We start from the raw sequence: 17,810 nt of genomic DNA, 5'->3' as shown, positions 1-17,810 counted from the left end.
AGTGGAGCGACTGCTTCAACGAAAGAGTTACTGTAATTTGTTGAGAAAGCGGGTCAGTAGTTTGTTGCCACTGAGATGCCAGGGTCCACTGAGGTATGCGAAGGTGAAGTCTGGCAAAAGGTGTCACGTGAACTGTAGAAGCCATGTAACTGAGCAGAATCATCATTTGTTCGCTGAAATTGATGTGAGATGAGACACTTGATGGCAAAGACGAATGAGGGCATCCTGACGTGGTGGAGGCAGGAACGCTCTGAGTTGGACAGTATCCAGAGTGGCCCCAATGAATTGAAGAGACTGAGATGGGGTCAACTGGGACTTTGGAAAGCTGATTTCGAATCCCAGACATTGGAGGAACATAATAGTCTGTAGGGTCGCTGCAATAACCCCTTGTTGAGAGGAGGCTTTGATGAGCCAGTCGTCCAGGTATGGGAAAACTTGAAGACCCTGGGTATGGAGGGCTGCAGCCACCACCAACAGACACTTCGTGAAGACTCTGGGGGATGAGATGAGTCCGAAAGGAAGAACTCTGTATTGTAGATGAAGATTCCCCACCCAGAATCGTAGATATTTGTGAGAGGCTGGATGAATCAGGATATGAGTGTAAGCCTCTTTGAGATCCAGAGAGCATAGTCAATCTCCCTAATTCATCAGGGAATATAAAGTTGGTAAAGAAAGCATCCGAAACTTCTCTTTGACTAGAAATTTGTTGAGGGCTCTGAGGTCCAGAATGGGTCGCAATTACTCGCAAATCCCCCGTCTTCTTTGGGACTAGAAAATAACGGGAATAAAAGCTCATGTCCCGTTGGTTCAGGGGAACCTCCTCAACAACTCAAAGGCGAAGAAGAGCTTGAGCTTCCTGAAGAAGGGGAAGTTGCGACAAATTGGAAGGACACTCTCTTGGAGGGCGATCTGGAGGCACCTGAAGAAAGTGAAGTGAGTATCCCTCCCTAAGGATGGTGAGAACCCAGAGATCTGAAGTGATCACCTCCCACTGGTGATAAAAATGGTGAAGACGACCTCCTATGGGCAGAAGAGAAGCCTGATGGAGGAAGGTTGGTATGCTCAGACTGGGAATGTCAAAAAGACTGAGCTAGTTTAGTCGCAGCAGGAGTCTGACCTTTCTGCTGTCGTTGTTGCTGTGGTGGCCTTCTAGGCGGAGGCCTGGAGAAAGCTGGCGTCGTTTTTTGAGGATAACGACGTGGTGGTTGCTTGTATGGCCAAGCAGGAGGAGTCTTAGGCTTCGGCCAAATCAAGGAAGCAAAAGAGCGCTAATGTTCAGAGAGACGCTTAGTAGCAGCTTCAATGGAACCATCAAAAGCTCATTTCCCTGGCAAGGCAAGTTCGCTAAACAGTCCTGAAAATTGGGATCCATATCAAGAATGCGGAGCCAGGCGAGGTGACGCATGAAACTCTGGAAGAAAGTTCAAAGGCATTGTATGTGGCTTGCAGCATGAAGAGTCGAAGTTGAGACAGTTTGGATAATCTGTTTGAATTCTGGAAGACACTGCTCCTCAAGAGCCGGGTAGAACTTAGGCATCAATTTGAGGAAGTGATTAAAATAAGCAGCGAAAGTGTAGTTGTAATTGAGAATTCTGTTAGCCATCATGGAATTCTGATAGAGCCTATGGCCAAACTTGTCCATGGTACGGCCCTCCCTGCCTGGAGGGACCGCAGTGTAGAGCTTAGATGGTTGAGCTTTCGTTAAAGAAGATTCCACAACCAAGGACTGATGAGACAATTGAGATTTCTCAAAGCCTTTGCAAGGTACGGTGCGATACCTGGATTCCAGCTTGGATGGAATGGCTGTAATGGAATAAGGAGTTTCCATATTCCTGAAGAAAGTTTGCTTTAAAACTGGAGTCATAGGAAGCCTCAAAGTCTCCTTGGGTGGATGAGGCAACTCCATGTCCGCCAATAATAATAATAATAATTATAACTTTATTCTTCTATACCGCCATAGTCGTGAGACTTCTAGGCAGTTCACATTGAAGAGAGCTGGACAGTCAGCGAGTTACAATATGAAGATAGTCAGAGAATTACAGTATGCAGAATATTAAAAGGCAGCGAATTACAATATACAGATTGGAGTTAGAATGGAGATCCAGCTGAAGAGCTTTTCCCATGTCAAAGACAAACCTGGCAAAAGAGGCAGACTTCGAGGTTGAGGGAAGAGTGCGAGACTTAGGAACCACCGAATAGGAAGGAGAAGCCTCTCTGGAATACTGAGGAGGCTCAGAATCCAGGCGCACAGTAATTGAAAAAGCTCCACTACCTGCAACAGGAGGAGTCAGAGAGTGCTTGCGCTTCAAAAGCCTCGACGGTGAAGTTCCCGGGGTTCAAGGAACAGAGTGGGTCGAGGCAGGAGGAGAAGGCTCCCTCGGAGGTAGTCTCGATGGTGGAGTCTTCAACCTCGATGGACTTCGAGGAGCCGGTGCAGAAGCTTTGCGAGACTTATGTTTAGATTTTGAAGAAGTCTCGACAGCCTTGGATAGACGAGGCATAGAAGACTCAGTATCCGGAGGAGGAGAGGACTGCTGCTGAAGAAAAGACTCCTGACTGTGCTTGGAAGCAAGATGCCTCGAATGTCTTGAGCGATGCCTCAATCGAGGTGAAGGAGACTGTGTCCCAGGAGGATGCGAAGAGTCACTGGATGATAAGCGACGAAACTTCCAAGCCTCGAGGTGCTTCAACAGGAGGTTCCAGCTGATGATCAGGCTGGCTCATAGGAAGCAGGGTCGAGGCCGGAAGGAGCTGAGCCATGACCGAAGAAATCTGAGTGGTCAGAATGGCTTTCAACATGTCCTCGAACATGGACATCGAAACGATGGGATCAGGTCTCGAAGTTGCAGCAGTGCACTCCAAAGAGGGTGACCTCGAGGATGAGTATTCCCTATGTTTGGAGGCATGCTTAGCTGGAGGTCTCGAATAGGCTGGCAGGACCATAGGCATGGCCTGGGATGCCTGAGACTCTGGAGGCTTCTTAGGAAGGGTACCTGAAGGAGAAACAGGAGACTTACCCAGAGAAGAAGACTTTGCAGGAACTGCAGGTGAGGCCTTCGAGATCGAAGGTGTCGAGGTCAAGGCCTATGGTGGAGGCAGTCGCGGGTGTCAGGGTCAAGGTCTTGGAATTTGAGGCCGTCCCCAAAGCCGAGACCTTCTCAGCAGGCTGCTCCATAGGGCCAAATAGTTGAAGAAACTTGGCACGGCGTCTGTGAAGGGCTCGAGGTTGAAGGCCAGCACAGCGTGAACAAGCGTCGGGGCAATGTTCAGGACCCAGGCAAGCAATACACCGATGATGAGGATTGCTGATTGAAATAGCCTTGCCGCACTGGCTACACTTTTTGAACCTGGTAAGAGGCCGACGAACGAACGAGGTTGAGTGGCCAGGTCTAGGCCAAAAGGCCGCTGGCTGGAAGAAAAAAAAAAAAAAAGTTCTTTTTTTTCTCAACAAAAAAGACAAGTAATGAAAACACGAGTACAGCAACTAACAAAAATAAGAAAGCCGTGGTGAGAGAAGGCAACGAAGGGCTGCAGAGCTGAAGTGAAAAGGACTTTTCGGCTCGGCAAAAAACATTGAACTGAGGTACCTCACAGGAGACATGCGCCCTGACTCGGGTGGGAAGGTACTCGTGCATGCGCAGTACAGCACTCGTAAGCTCTTATAAAGTTCTTCAAGCAAGTCTGCTTACGAGGCTGTCCGCTGTGAGGCTCCGTTGGTGACATCACCCACTGTTGAGAATATGCTGCCTGCTTGTCCTGGGATAATGAGCATCTCTCCTGCTGCGATTTGCGGCAGTTTGGGGGGGGGGGGATCGTGATCGTGGCAGGAGAGATTAGGCATCTCTCCTGCTGTGATGGTGGGGGTGGGCAGGTTGCTGGGGCTGCTGAGCTGATCGCGGCAACCGCGATCAGCTCAGCGTTCCCTATTCGGAACTTATACCTGTTTTGACTTGGTCTAAGTCAAAATGTATAAGTTCCAACTGAGCAACCTTGTTAAAAACTTCTGGCTGTACTTGTGACTAAGTATAGGTGAGCCCACCTTCTGTCCTTTCCCCTCCTCTAAAAACACCTCTTTTCGCTCTAGGTGTTCAGAGGCAGTGTAAAGGCCTAAGCTGGTTTTAGATATGTCTAAAACCAGCTTTGATTATCGGTACTTGGACGCTCTGTCTTTTTAATCACCCAAGTACAGATTTAGGCCAGTTTTTGAACTTTTAAAAATTTTTATTATAAGCCCCATAGTCTTTTACTATGCTGCATCTAGCCCTTAAGCCAGTGTATCGCAAATTGTGTGCCTCCTGAGATTTCTGGTGTGCCGCGACACACTGGTGAGAAGAGTCATCCACGCTGGCTGCCTGCCTACAGGATGTGCCTCTCGTGGCGAGAGGCACGTCTTGTAGGAAGTCAGCTGGCGCAGCTGACTTTCCTCATGGCCGACATCTCGCCTTTTCTCCCCACACCTCTTGGATCCCTGTAATGGCAGGGTCGCAGCCAGACAGGCCTCCGCGCACTTCCGGGTGACTTCTGGCCGAGGCACTGGTTTTAGTGTGCCGCCAACCAGAAAAGTTTGCGGTACACTGCCTTAAGCAATTGCTCAGGTTGCGCTGTATATTACGGTAGATAGTGAGTCCACCAGGACAGCGAAAAATGCTCAATTACCTGAACAAATTAATGTAAACCGTTCTGAGCTCAGAAAACTGAATGAATGATTGTATGTATGTGGGGGGGAAACGGGCCTCCTGCCATGTTTCTTCCTTGGTAGCTCCTTTCCACCCCCCTATATGCCACCTGCATAAACCAAGACTTGCACTGTCTATCACAGTACAGGCGAGGGTCACTGTTACGTAGAAGGCCCCTGCCTGGAAGCTCATCAGCCCAATGTTCCATGAAGCTCAATAGCCTGTTTTGAATGGTGGCCTGTTGAGGTCAGAAATCAAAGTTGTTCACATATTATACAGTAAATAGGTATTTACAGTGGTGCCTCGCACAGCGAACGCTGCACACAACGAACTTCATGTCTTGATTCATACAATGAACTTCGTTTCACACAACGAAGTCGCCCGAGCTTCCACGATCACTGCTGATGTATTGCATCCTTCCGCGCAGGCACTGCAGGCAGTCGTTAGTCACTGCGTTTAACGCGTTTCACATAATGAACTTTTCGCATAACAAACTTGCTCCTGGAACGAATTAAGTTCGTTGTGTGAGGCACCACTGTATTTTGAACCTGGGGCAACGGATGAGACCTTTTCTGAGTAACAGTATTTACAATTGATTAACAGCTAATGGGAAATTGCTTGAAACTTAAAATATGCTGTTATCAGAGTTTTAATCTTCTGATATCCCAAGATGTATTGTATTTGGAAATCTGGAATTAATGTTACTGGATAAGATGTTAAATCTTGAATTCTTGATTCAAAACTATCTACAAAACAAGCCTCAAAATTCATTTCTATTGTTTTTATAGACTAAAAATATTGAGAGGTCTTCAGGAATTTTTTGAACTTTTCTCATTTCTTATTTTTCCACATTTTGATAGTTTATTGCTGGGTCTACACAAAGCCCTTCTGAGGCCACTACAACGCTGCTGCTTGTTTTAAACGGGTGTCCCAAGACAGCTACCGTATTTTTTGCTCCATAAGACGCACCCTAGATTTAGAGTAGGAAAACAAGAAAAAAACCATTCTGAACCAAATTGTGTACTAACATATACCAGGCTCTGCACCCAACCCCCTCACTCCCTGCCAGGCTCTGCACCCAATCCCACACTCCTTGCAAGGCCCTGCACCCTGTCCCCCCTCCCCTACTAATTGTAATGCAATTTTTTCCTTTCATTTTTCATATACACACAGCAGATATAAATTCTCAAAACTGACATTTCAATCACTAAATTGAAAATAAAATCATTTTTCCTACCTTTGTTGTCTGGTGATTTAATTAGTTTCTAGTTGGACTTCTTTCTGACTGTGCACCCAACATTTATTTCACAATCCAGCCCCATGCCCTTTGAGTCCAGGTCTCTATCTCTGTCTTTCTTCTGCTTACAGCCCCCCATCCCATCCCCATGTCCAGCATTTGTTCTCCTTTCTTGCAGATCTTTCTCTGTTTCTCTCTCCTTCTTTCCTCCCTACCTTGTCCAGAATCATTCCACCTCTCTGCATTCTCTTTCTGTCTCTATTCCCTCTATACATCCCCAAGTCCAACATCTGCCCCCTATCTTCTGCCTCTCTTTTGTTTCAGGTTTCTCCCTCTTTCTATCATCCTTCTGCTAACATTTTGAGTGTTTCCTCTCTCTACCCCCTCTAGTCCAGCATCTGCCTTGTCTTCAAGTCTGTTTTCCTGCCTCTCCTCAACGTCCTTTGAAAGCCTCTCCCCCCCCCCCCCAATCCAGTGTCCCGCCGGTTTGCTATCCTCCTGCGTTCTCCTTCCCTGTCATATCTAGGGGGATGTACTCTTGTTCCACTCCTGCTCTCTCCTTCCCTGTGATCTCTAAATGAGGCATTCTTACTCCCTCTTCCTGCTTTGGTTTCCTGTGATCTCTAAAGCAGTGGTTCCCAACCCTGTCCTGGAGGACCACCAGGCCAATCGGGTTTTCAGGCTAGCCCTAATGAATATGCATGAGAGAGATTTGCATATAATGGAAGTGATAGGCATGCAAATCTGCTCCATGCATATTCATTAGGGCTAGCCTGAAAACCCGATTGGCCTGGTGGTCCTCCAGGACAGGTTTGGGAACCACTGCTCTAAAGTGAGGCACTTTTACTGCCCTCTGATCACTAGAAGTGCAACAGGCAGGGCCTTACCACCAAGCTGCTTCCTGACCCAGTGAGAGGTCGTCTTCCAGCTGTGACCACTGCTGACCTAATTACGGCAGCCTGCACAGCGAACTTAGCAGGCTGCCATTGGCCTCCAAAGCATATTGCCTCTGCTGCGGTCCCGCCCTTCCTCTGACGTCAGGGGCGGGACCGCAGCAGAGGCAATGTACTTCGGAGGCCAATGGCAGCCTTCTAAGTTCGCTGTGCAGGCTGCCAGAATTAGGTCAGCAGCGGTCACAGTAGGAAGATGACCTCTCTCACTGGGTCAGGAAGCAGCTTGGCGGTAAGGCCCCGCCGTTCGCAAGGGCAGGATGCTGGATCTGGACACCACGAGTGAGTGAGAAGAGGCTTCGGGTGCTCACCAACGCTAGGGAGAGCCGTATGGGGCACGGGCATTTAAAACGGTAGGTCGAGGTGGGGTGTTTAAAAAAAGTACCTTCGCTTCATAAGATGCACAGATATTTCCACCCACTTTTGGGTGGAAAAAAAGTGTCTTATAGAGCAAAAAATACGGTATATTAATTTCACTTCACTGGCTGCCAATAGAATATAGAATTATGTTTAAAGCAATCTGTTTGGTCTTCAAGACTCTTAATGGACTTGTATTTCCTTATGTTGAGATTATATCATCCTTCTAGAGCCTGGAGGTCTTCAAACGATACACGATTGGAAGTTCCTTCTTTTTGTTTAATACATCTGGAAATCTATAGGAGGTCTTTGTTTGAAATGATGGGTCCTAAATTATGGAACAGTTTATCCCCCGATGTCTACGCAATGTCCAATTTCAGTCCTTTTAAGAAAGAACTACAGTAAAACCCATTTTATTTATGCATGCCTGTGATACCTCTCAGTGAATGTCAATGGCACTTTTGACCAGATGCAAAAAGTTCTAGAGATGGAAGTTCTTAAGATTTTATTCATAATAATGCTTTGTAGAGAATGACACCCTGTGTGCTCAGGCCCCGTCCCCGCCCTGCAAACTGTCAGATCCCACCCGCAGAAGCCTCGAATAGTTGATTTTATACTGAACTTATTTTATTAAAGTATAAAAAGAGATTATTCTGTACAATTGTCATTTTATAAACAAATAATACAGAGCAAGGATCAACAAAACCCCTGTCTCCCCTCCCTTTCACAATTATCCCCTCCACTATTGTGAAAACTGAACAAATCAAATTACTACGGAATGCTACATAGAAAAATCAAGTTAACAGAATACTTTAGTCACACATGGCAAGAATAGTGTGTTATGGGAGTGCAACTAGGGCAACTGCCCTCTGGTCAGAGAGAGAGAGCCCTAAGCCAGCTGGAAGCTAAAGAAGCACAGCCTGGGCTTGGCAGTCCCCAGTTATGTCTAATACCAGCTCTAGCAGGATACATATTTCAAATCTGAAATATTATAATCACAAAATATAATTTTATTTTTTTTTTAATCTTTTGTTGTCTGGTAATTTAATTCTTCAAATCACATTGGCCCCAGGCTTTGGTTTTGGGCTCCTTCTGTCTTCATCGTGGCATGGCTGGCTCCTGAAGGTAAAATAGGCACAAGAGGAGCTGGAGAGGAGATGCCAAGTCTGACATGGGCACAATTTTTTTTACCACAGGAGCAAGACTTTTCACTGCTTTGATGGAGCGATGAAAGGTCTTGACCCCATTCCCATGGGGCGGTGAAAGATCTTGTCCCCATTCCTGCGGATTTACTGTGGTGACCATAGTAAACGGTCCCCGTGTCATTCTCTATCTTTTTGTTTATATTTCTATATTGTGTTGGTTATGTATGTTTTGTTGTAACCCACAGAGAACTATAGATCTAGCAGCCTGTAAGTATGATAAATAAATGGAGGATTAAGTGACTTGCTTGGAGTCACAAGGAGCTGCACTGAGCTGCTACTCCACGCCTGGCAGGATCCTCAAAAGTAGATGGTTTACATGTTATTTATTTTTGCCAAATCTATGTCTCCCCCCCAACACTACAGAACTTAATAGCTACAACCAAGTTATTAATCACTGATGTATTTGTGCAAACTTCCTTTCTCCTCCTGCCTCTTACCAGCAACAGTCCATAGGGAGAGTCCCAAAACAACAGAAGTAGCGGCTCAAAGAAAATTTCTTTGCATGCAGCTTGGTTTGTGGTCTGCCAGGTGTGGTTCAATGCCGACACAGCATGTAGAACAAGTGTGTGTCTGCTTCTCGACTGCTGCATGTGGTTGTTATCTGTGCATATGATAGAAGCTGGGTAAAAGGTTGTGGATTTAAATCCCAAACAACTCCCCCAGCACATATTTCAAAAGGGCCTTGGCTAGGCACATGAGGAGTGTGTGGCGCAGTGATTGGATCTACAGCCTCAGCACCCTGGGGTTGTGGGTTGAAACCCCGCGCTGCTCCTTGTGACCCTGGGCAAGTCACTTAATCCTCCATAGCCCCAGGTACATTACATAGATTGTGAGCCCACCGGGACAGAGAGGGAAAATGCTTGAGTACCTGATTGTAAAAACCACTTAGATAACCTTGATAGGCGGTATATAAAATCCTAATAAACTTGATCTCTCGGAGAGAGAAAGAGAAAATGGCTGACTCGATGTGCCAGTTGCCCTTTATCTGCCATCTTGTTTCTATATTCAAACTGAAAGTGGCGCATCAGGTTCCTCAACACTTTCCCTGGGCAAGTCAATCAATCCTCCACGGCCCCAGGGAACATTAGATAGATTGTGAGCCCACCAGGACAGACAGGGAAAATGCTGTCTGTAAACTGCTTTGAGTGTGGTTGTGAAACTACAAAAAGTCCCAATCCCTTGAAAGCCAAAGAGTAGCAACATTCCCCAGCTCACATTGTGATGTCATAATGCCTAAGAGCCAACCACATCAGTGACGTCACAATGGCTCACTTCTGCAGTGGTTACCCCGGCCAAGTCACTTAGAGAGATTGTGAGCCCACCGGGGAAAATGCTCGAAGCACCTACTCGGCTTCCCAGAAGGCTTCACGGCTCTAAGTATGACGTCGTGGCGCGAAGGCCGTCCAAGACTAGGACCGCTTCCGCCCAGGGAGCGCGTTTCCACGGCGACAAGCTCCGCCCGGCCGCAAACCGGAAGTGGCTCAGCGGGCGCGCGGCGGCCTCTTCCGGCACGGCATTCCTGAGAGCCAGAAAATGGCGGCTCGGGCGAGCGGCTGCTCCGCGCACGAAATGCTGCAAACGATGGGCTGAGGCGGTCCCTCCGGTGGCCTTTGACCGACCTCTCCCCCTGCCCGGCCCGGGCGCGTTCGCTGGCTCCCTGCGGTGCACTTTACTACATGAGGTGAGGGCGGTCGGGAGGTCAGTCGGTGGGGGAGGGGCCGGGCTCTTCAGGTGCTACGAGGGGGGGGCTGGAACCGTTCTCGTTCTCTCCCCCCTTAGCCAACAAACACGGCCCGAGGGAGGAGGGATGGAGGGGGAGGGGGAGGGGCTGACGCTTTGGCCTCCGCATTAGCGCTACAGCGAGCCCTGCTTAGCGCAAAATCTTTGTGCGCATGTGCCAGGCCTCTCTCTCTCCCCCCCCCCCCATTCACCTTACTTGTGCATAACATTTTCTACTAGACATACGCAGCGCTGTACAGCAAAACATACAAGAGACAGTCCCTGCTCTGAAGAGCTTATGGTCACCCTTCTGTGTTTAGAAAAGGAGGATATTGAGCTATTTTTTTTCAATTACAGGTAGTAAAGAAAACCCCAAGGAATACCAAAATAGAAAGAAGGCTACACAGTGTACTGACCCCCCCTAAACAAAAACAAGTGTTAACACCAATCAGACTAATTTTACTACTTTCATCTCATCTCTAACCAAATCAAACAAGTATAAAAACTGGGGATTTGTGGCTTCGGATCTCTGTAAACTCAACCCCATTACCCCTTTTTTAAAAAATCTGGAACCTACTCACAAACCCTGTTTCTTTTTTTCTTCTTAACCCTTTATTTGGCATTGTTGCTCCCTTTAACATCAAGTTACATAAAGCAGTTCTTTCACCATTGCCAGTTAAAGGGTTAACAACTTGGGGTACCTTTTACTGAGGTGCCCTAATGAATTAGTGTGCGTTAAGTGCCATGCAGCCCACTTTATACCTGTGGCCTTCTTAGCTTTAGGCACAGATTAGTAAAGGAGCCCCTGCTTTCGCTATGATTATATTGTATTTCATGCAGATTTCACATAGGACTTGCAGTCTTACCTAATGTTCTCTGTTGAATGGGGCTTCCTGCCTCCCTCCCATGTTGTTTTCTAACCCACAGTCATACCAGGGACTGTTTTTGGCCAGCGACCATATATTCTCCTACCCTAGGTTGCAGGTCTTCCAAGGTCCTAAGTCTTGCCAATTAAGAGCTGTAGTTAATGTCAATCAAACAGTTGAAGGATACCATTTTTCCTTTGCATTGGTGTATTGTAAGAGATGGGCCAGTCTTTGTAAGGTTGATACTAGAGCAGGTGGACAAAACTGCAGCTGCTGACTAATGTTAGTGGTGTGACCTAGACCAGTTATACAGTATGTAGCTTTTAAGCTTAGGGCTTGTTTTCCCACTAGACCTGGTACTGGTTAGTAATGCTCTGCTCTTGTATTCCAGAGAACTGGAAGCCAAAGCTACCAAAGAAGTTGAAAGGAAACAATCAAGGTAAGCACTATATTAAATGCACATTGGTTCCCTGGAGTACACTCTATATACTTAAGGGACTGTGAAGCAGGATCATCACATCTGGTCACATGAGATGATGATCAAAGTCCATTACAATTCTAGATGAGAGTGAGCTGCAGTGTAGAGAGTTGCGCGGGGACAGAAATCCCACCCATCCCCGCCAAAGTCCCACCCGTCCCCGTGAGGAATCCCACCTGTCCCCGCGAGGAATCCCTCCATCCCCACCCGTCCCCGTGAGGAATCCTCTCCGTCCCCTCCCGTTCCTATAAACTTCAGAAATAGTTATTTCATTTAATTATGCTACTGAATTAAAGGCTCTGGTAGAAACCCATTTACAAATAAGCAAAAAGACTTTATTAATTTTGAAATATTAATTGGGAAGAATACATACTTAGTAAACGGGTTTTCTACCAGAGCCTCTAATGTTTATAAATTTTTATCAATACAACTAATATACTACTTTATCCTGAAGCAAAAAAAAAAAAAGAAATAGAATTTTTTCCTACCTTTGTTGCCTGGTTTCTGCTTTCCTCATGTTCTCATTCAATTCCTTCCATCCACTATCTCTCTTTCTGCGTCTTCCATTTGCTCTGTTACTGTGCCTCTTCCTTTCTCCCCCCCCCCTTCCAAATTGGTCTGTCACCCATCTTCTTCCCTCCGTTCCCCCCATAGTCTGACATCTCTGTCTTCTTCCCTGCCAGCGTCTTCTCCCCACTCTCTCTTCCCCATTTCCTTTCAGCGTCCTTCTCCCGCCCATCTTCCCGAAGTCCTGTCAGCGTCCTTCTCCCCAGATTTTAAGGCCAAATGGGATAGACATGTGGGATCTATTCGCAGAGATAGATAGGGAGGGTCATTGAGGTGGGCAGACTGGATGGGCCGTGGCCCTTATTTGCCGTCTATTTCTATGTTTCTATGTTTTTTCTCCCCCTCTGTCTTCCCCATGTCCTTTCAGCGTCCTCCTCCCCCCGTCTTCCCCATGTCCTTTCAGCATCCTTCTCCCCCTCTGTCTTCCCCATGTCCTTTCAGCATCCTTCTCCCCCCCTGTCTTCCCCATGTCCTTTCAGCGTCCTTCTCCCCCCCTTTGTCTTCCCCATGTGCTTTCAGCGTCCTTCTCCACCCCTTTGTCTTCCCCATGTCCTTTCAGCGTCCTTCTCTTCCCCCTCCCACCGCGGGATTCCCGTCGTCCCCGTACAGCTCTCTACTGCAGTGTTCTGTGCTGTTGGGTTTTTCTTCTAGATTTCGTCAAAAGTGATGCTGTTGAGTTACACTTCTCCCTCCCTATTCGCGTTTTCGATGTTTACGGTTTCGATTATCCGAGAGTTTTTCCCCCAGGTCCCCCCCCCCCCCCCCGGGAGGCATTGAAAAAAAAAATGGCCCTAGGACTTGGAGGGGGACGATCGGAGGATGGACATTACCTGGCGTTCTAGCGGTGACGCGGGGCAGGAGCGATCTTCCTACACTCCTGCCCCATGCAGAGCTGTACTGCGAGTTCCCGTGGACTACAACAGGGAGTTCCTGTTGTCTCATGAAACCCCGGGAACTCAGCAACATGGCTCTGCATGGAACAGGAGTGTAGGAAGATCGCTCCTGCCCCGTGTCACCGCTAGACCTCGAGGTAAGGTACATGCTCTGAACAACCCCCTCCAGGAGTGGGTCAGAGCCTGCCCAAAAGTTATTCGCAATTATTCCCTATTCGTGGACCGGCTCTGCCTCTAAGCCCCGCGAATAGGGAGGCAGAAGTGTACTGGGAAATTTCAGGGGTTTATGTTTTAGAGCCCTATTCATTGGCAATCAGAAATAAAAATCTAATTTATATTCTAATCTAATCCTTAGGTTTGTATACCGCATCTTCTCCACGTTCGTAGAGCTCGACATGGTTTACAGGAGATGAAATAGGAAGGAACTACAATAAAGGGTTAGAGATCGAAGTATGAAGAATATTTAGAGGACTTGAGATGCCAGATATGAAAAGTTTTTTGATACCAAAGTTTTGGGATACCAAAGTTGGAGAGAGGCTTACATTTTTGAGAAAAGCCAGGTTTTCAGATGTTTGCGGAAAACTTGGAGAGAGCTCAAGTTCCGAAGAGGGGAGTTAAGGTTGTTCCAGAGCTCAGTGATTTTGAAGGGGAGGGAGGTCTCTAGCTTTCCTGTATGGGAAATGCCTTTTAGTGAGGGGAAGGATAGTTTTAATTTGTGGGAGGGTCTGGTGGTATTAGGGTTTGAAGAATTCCAAGAAAGAGGGAAAAGGGAGGGAGGATACCGTGTAGGATTTTGAAAACTAGACAGGCGCATTTAAAGTGGACCCTGGCGATTATCGGAAGTCAGTGAAGCTTGGACAGGAGCGGAGAGACATGGTCAAATTTACTTTTGGCGAAGATGAGCTTGGCTGTGGCATTCTGAATCCGCTGAAATCTATGAAGGTTTCCTTAGTTAGGCTTAAGTAGATAGAGTTGCAATAGTCTAATCTGGAAAGGATGATGGATTGGACAAGGAGGGTAAAATGTTTTTGATGGAAGCAGGATCTAACTTTCCTCAGCATATGAAGGCTGAAAAAGCATTTTTTTTTACCAAGGATTGGAGGTGGTCGTTGAAGGACAATGTGGAATCAATGATGACGCCCAGAACATTGCTCGAGAACTCAAGCTGCAGAGTGGAGCCAGAGAGTAGTGGGATGGAGGTGGGTAGTTGGTCTAGTTTTGGGCCGAGCCAAAGAAGTTTTGTTTTGGACTCGTTCAGTTTCATTTGCACAGTATGGGCCCAGGATTGTAGGTTCATTATACAAGAGGATATGTTTTTAGACAGGTTGGTGAGGTTCGAATCGGTCTCGAGGAGGACGAGGATAGAAACATAGAAACATAGAAATAGACGGCAGATAAGGGCCAAGGCCCATCAAGTCTGCCCACCCCAGTGATCCTCACTATCTATCTTTGCGGATAGATCCCACATGTCTATCCCATCTGGCCTTAAAATCCGCCACACTGGTGGCCTCAATAACCCGAAGTGGAAGACTATTCCAGCGATCAACCACCCTTTCAGTGAAGAAGAACTTCCTAGTGTCACTGTGCAGTTTCCCGCCCCTGATTTTCCACGAATGCCCCCTTGTTGCCGCGGGACCCTTGAAGAAGAAGATGTCTTCTTCCACCTTGATGCGGCCCGTGAGATATTTGAATGTCTCGATCATGTCTCCCCTCTCTCGACGCTCCTCGAGTGAGTAGAGCTGCAAATTCCCCAACCGCTCCTCGTACGGGAGCTCCCTGAGTCCCGAGACCATCCTGGTGGCCATTCTCTGGACCGACTCCAGTCTCAGCACATCCTTGCGGTAATGCGGCCTCCAGAATTGCACACAGTACTCCAGGTGCGGTCTCACCATGGATCTATATAGTGGCATAATGACTTCAGGTTTACGGCTGATGAAACTCCTGCGTATGCAACCTATGATTTGCCTTGCTTTGGATGAAGCTTGCTCCACTTGGTTTGCCGACTTCATGTCTTCCCTGACAATCACTCCCAAGTCTCTTTCTGCTACAGTTCTTGTCAGGATCTCGCCATTTAGGGTGTAGATCTTGCATGGATTCTGGCTTCCCAGGTGCATGACTTTGCATTTTTTGGCATTGAAACTGAGTTGCCAGGACCTAGACCAGTGCTCCAGCAGAAGTAAGTCATGCACCATATCGTCTGTCATTGCTTTTTTGTCTGTTGTGCTTTTGCTCACTACATTGCACAGTTTGGCATCATCGGCAAACAATGTTATTTTACCTCGAAGCCCTTCTGTCAGGTCTCTTATATAGATGTTGAACAAGATCGGGCCTAGGACGGAGCCCTGTGGCACTCCACTTATCACCTCCGACATCTCGGAGGGAGTGCCATTCACCATCACCCTCTGAAGCCTACCTCCAAGCCAGTTCCCAACCCATTTTGTTAAAGTGTCGCCCAAACCTAAAGAACTCATCTTGTTCAGCAACCTGCGGTGTGGCACGCTATCAAATGCTTTGCTGAAATCCAGATAGACGATGTCCAGGGACTCACCAACATCCAGCTTCCTCGTCACCCAGTCAAAGAAGCCGATCAGGTTGGATTGGCACGATCTCCCCTTAGTAAATCCATGTTGGCGGGGATCCCGCAGATTCTCCTCGTCCATGATCCTATCCATTTGGTGTTTGATTAGGGTTTCCATTAGTTTGCTCACTATTGAAGTGAGACTCACTGGTCTGTAGTTTGCCATATCCACCCTGGAGCCTTTCTTGTGTAGTGGAATGACGTTAGCCGTCTTCCAGTCCATCGGGACGTTACCTGTACTAAGGGAGAGATTAAAGAGCGCGGATAGTGGTTCCGCCAAGACATCTCCCAACTCCCTGAGTACCCTAGGGTGTAGGTTGTCAGGCCCCATTGCCTTGTTGACCTTGATTTTTGACAGCTCGCAGTAGACGCTGCTGGGTGTAAATTTGAAATTACTAAACGGGTCTACTGATTTAATCCTTGTATGTGGTTGAGGGCCGATTCCCGGCACCTCGCGGGTGAAGACTGAACAGAAGTATTCATTTAACAGTTGGGCCTTTTCCGAGTCCGTCTCCACATGGTCTCCGTCTGGTTTTCTGAGTCGTACTATCCCGCCTGAGTTCTTTTTCCTGTCACTAATATACCTGAAGAAGGATTTATCTCCCTTCTGGATATTCTTTGCTAGAGACTCCTCCATGCGGAATTTGGCCTCTCTAACTGCCGCTTTGACGGCTCTTGATTTGGTCAGATAATCTACTCTGGAGTCCTGTGTCCCTGATTGTTTGTAAGAGATGAATGCTTTTTTCTTCTCTTTGATGAGGTCTGAGATCTCCATAGAGAACCACTGTGGCTTGTTGTTCCTACTTCGTTTGCTTACTGATTTAACATAGCGGTTTGTTGCTTCCTGTATGGTGGTTTTCAAAGTTGACCACATTTCTTCCACGCTGTCGGTATCTGCTTGGGTTTGTAGCGCCTGGTGAACGAAGTCTCCCATGTCCTGGAAATTTGTGTCCTTGAACTTGAGAACCTTGGTCAATGTGGTAGATTTCGTGAAACCTTTCCTGAGATTGAACCAAATCATATTGTGGTCACTGGAGGCCAAAGTTTCACCCACCGAGACCTCTGTGATACTTTCTCCGTTGGTAAGTACCAGGTCCAAAATTGCCTGATCCCTTGTTGGCTCAATTACCAGTTGCCTGAGTCCTGCTCCATTCAAAGAGTTTAATAGCTTCCTGCTGCTGCCGGAAGCAGAGGAAAGCGTGACCCAATCCACATCGGGCATGTTGAAGTCACCTACCAATACTGTGTCCCCCCGCAAGGTGATATTCTCTATATCTCCGATTAATTCCAAATCTAGGTCTTCTTGATGTTTTGGGGGTCTGTATACCACGCCAAGATATAGGCATTTGTCCTTCCCTCTGGCCAAATTTACCCAAAGGGATTCCCCAGTGTACTGTACATCTGTGATTCTGGTGACCTTAATGTCATCTTTAGTATATAATGCTACCCCACCTCCCATTTTGCCCTCCCTGTCCCGACGAAGCAAGTTGTAACCTGGTATGACCATGTCCCACGCGTGGGAGTCTGTGAGCCAGGTCTCAGATATCGCCACCACATCCAGGTCGGCATTCCTCATTTCTATCTCCAAATCTAGGATCTTGTTTCCCAGACTGTGGATGTCATCAGCATAAGTGTAAATTGTTTCAAGGGGGGATAGATGGAGGAGTTTGAGGGAGGACATATAGATGTTGAAAAGGATAGGAGATAGGGGAGAGCCTTGCGGGACTCCACAATTCGGTTTCCAGGGGGAGGATGAGGTGCCATTCATGTTGACAGTGTAAGAACGAGAGTGGAGGAATTTTGAGAACCAGTCTAGGACTGTGGAGTTAATGCCTATCTCAGAGAATTGTTAAACAAGAATATCATGGTGGACAACGTCGAAAGCAGTGGAAAGGTCAAATTGTAGGAGGATGGCGAACTTGTTTCGAGAGTGAAGTTGATGAACCTTTGAGATCAGGGAGGACAGTAGGGATTCGGTGCTGAACTTGGGACGAAAGCCATATTGATAGGGTAGGAGAATAGAGAATCTCTCTAAGTATGATGAGAGTTGGGTAGAAATAATGGACTCTAGCATCTTGGTTAGGAGAGGGATATTTGCAATTGGGCGATAGCTGGATGGTATGGAAGGGTCAAGGTCAGATTTTTTCAGTAGTGGGGTCAAGGCAATATGACCCATTTCTGGGGAGAAAAGGCCCGAATGAAGGGCTTGTACATAAGAGAAATTGGGTGGAACCTTTTTTAAAATGGGAAGTTTGATTTTTAAAAAAAAAATCAGGATCCAGTT

General features: G+C 47.2%; 1 protein-coding gene across 6 annotated transcripts in view; it reads left to right on the top strand.

Annotated features, from left to right (window-relative positions):
* The first annotated feature begins 9,860 nt into the window (after window positions 1-9,860).
* Window positions 9,861-17,810, top strand: part of TNRC6A (trinucleotide repeat containing adaptor 6A) — a 331,359-nt gene continuing 323,409 nt past the window's right edge. For 5 of the 6 annotated variants that reach the window (XM_033914462.1, XM_033914457.1, XM_033914460.1 and 2 more), the window contains exons 1-2: window positions 10,428-10,501; window positions 11,402-11,449. In XM_033914462.1, coding sequence (XP_033770353.1) covers window positions 10,443-10,501; window positions 11,402-11,449 — 107 coding nt within the window. In that variant the 5' untranslated portion in view covers window positions 10,428-10,442. Of the gene's footprint in view, window positions 10,107-10,427; window positions 10,502-11,401; window positions 11,450-17,810 lie in introns of those variants that run through there. The other variant, XM_033914459.1, reaches the window with a different exon arrangement.

Source organism: Geotrypetes seraphini, chromosome 11, assembly GCF_902459505.1.
Source record: "Geotrypetes seraphini chromosome 11, aGeoSer1.1, whole genome shotgun sequence".
NCBI classification, from domain to species: Eukaryota; Metazoa; Chordata; class Amphibia; order Gymnophiona; family Dermophiidae; genus Geotrypetes; species Geotrypetes seraphini.
The sequence above is the reverse complement of the archived record's forward strand: the minus strand, read 5'-3'. Positions and strand labels throughout refer to the sequence as shown.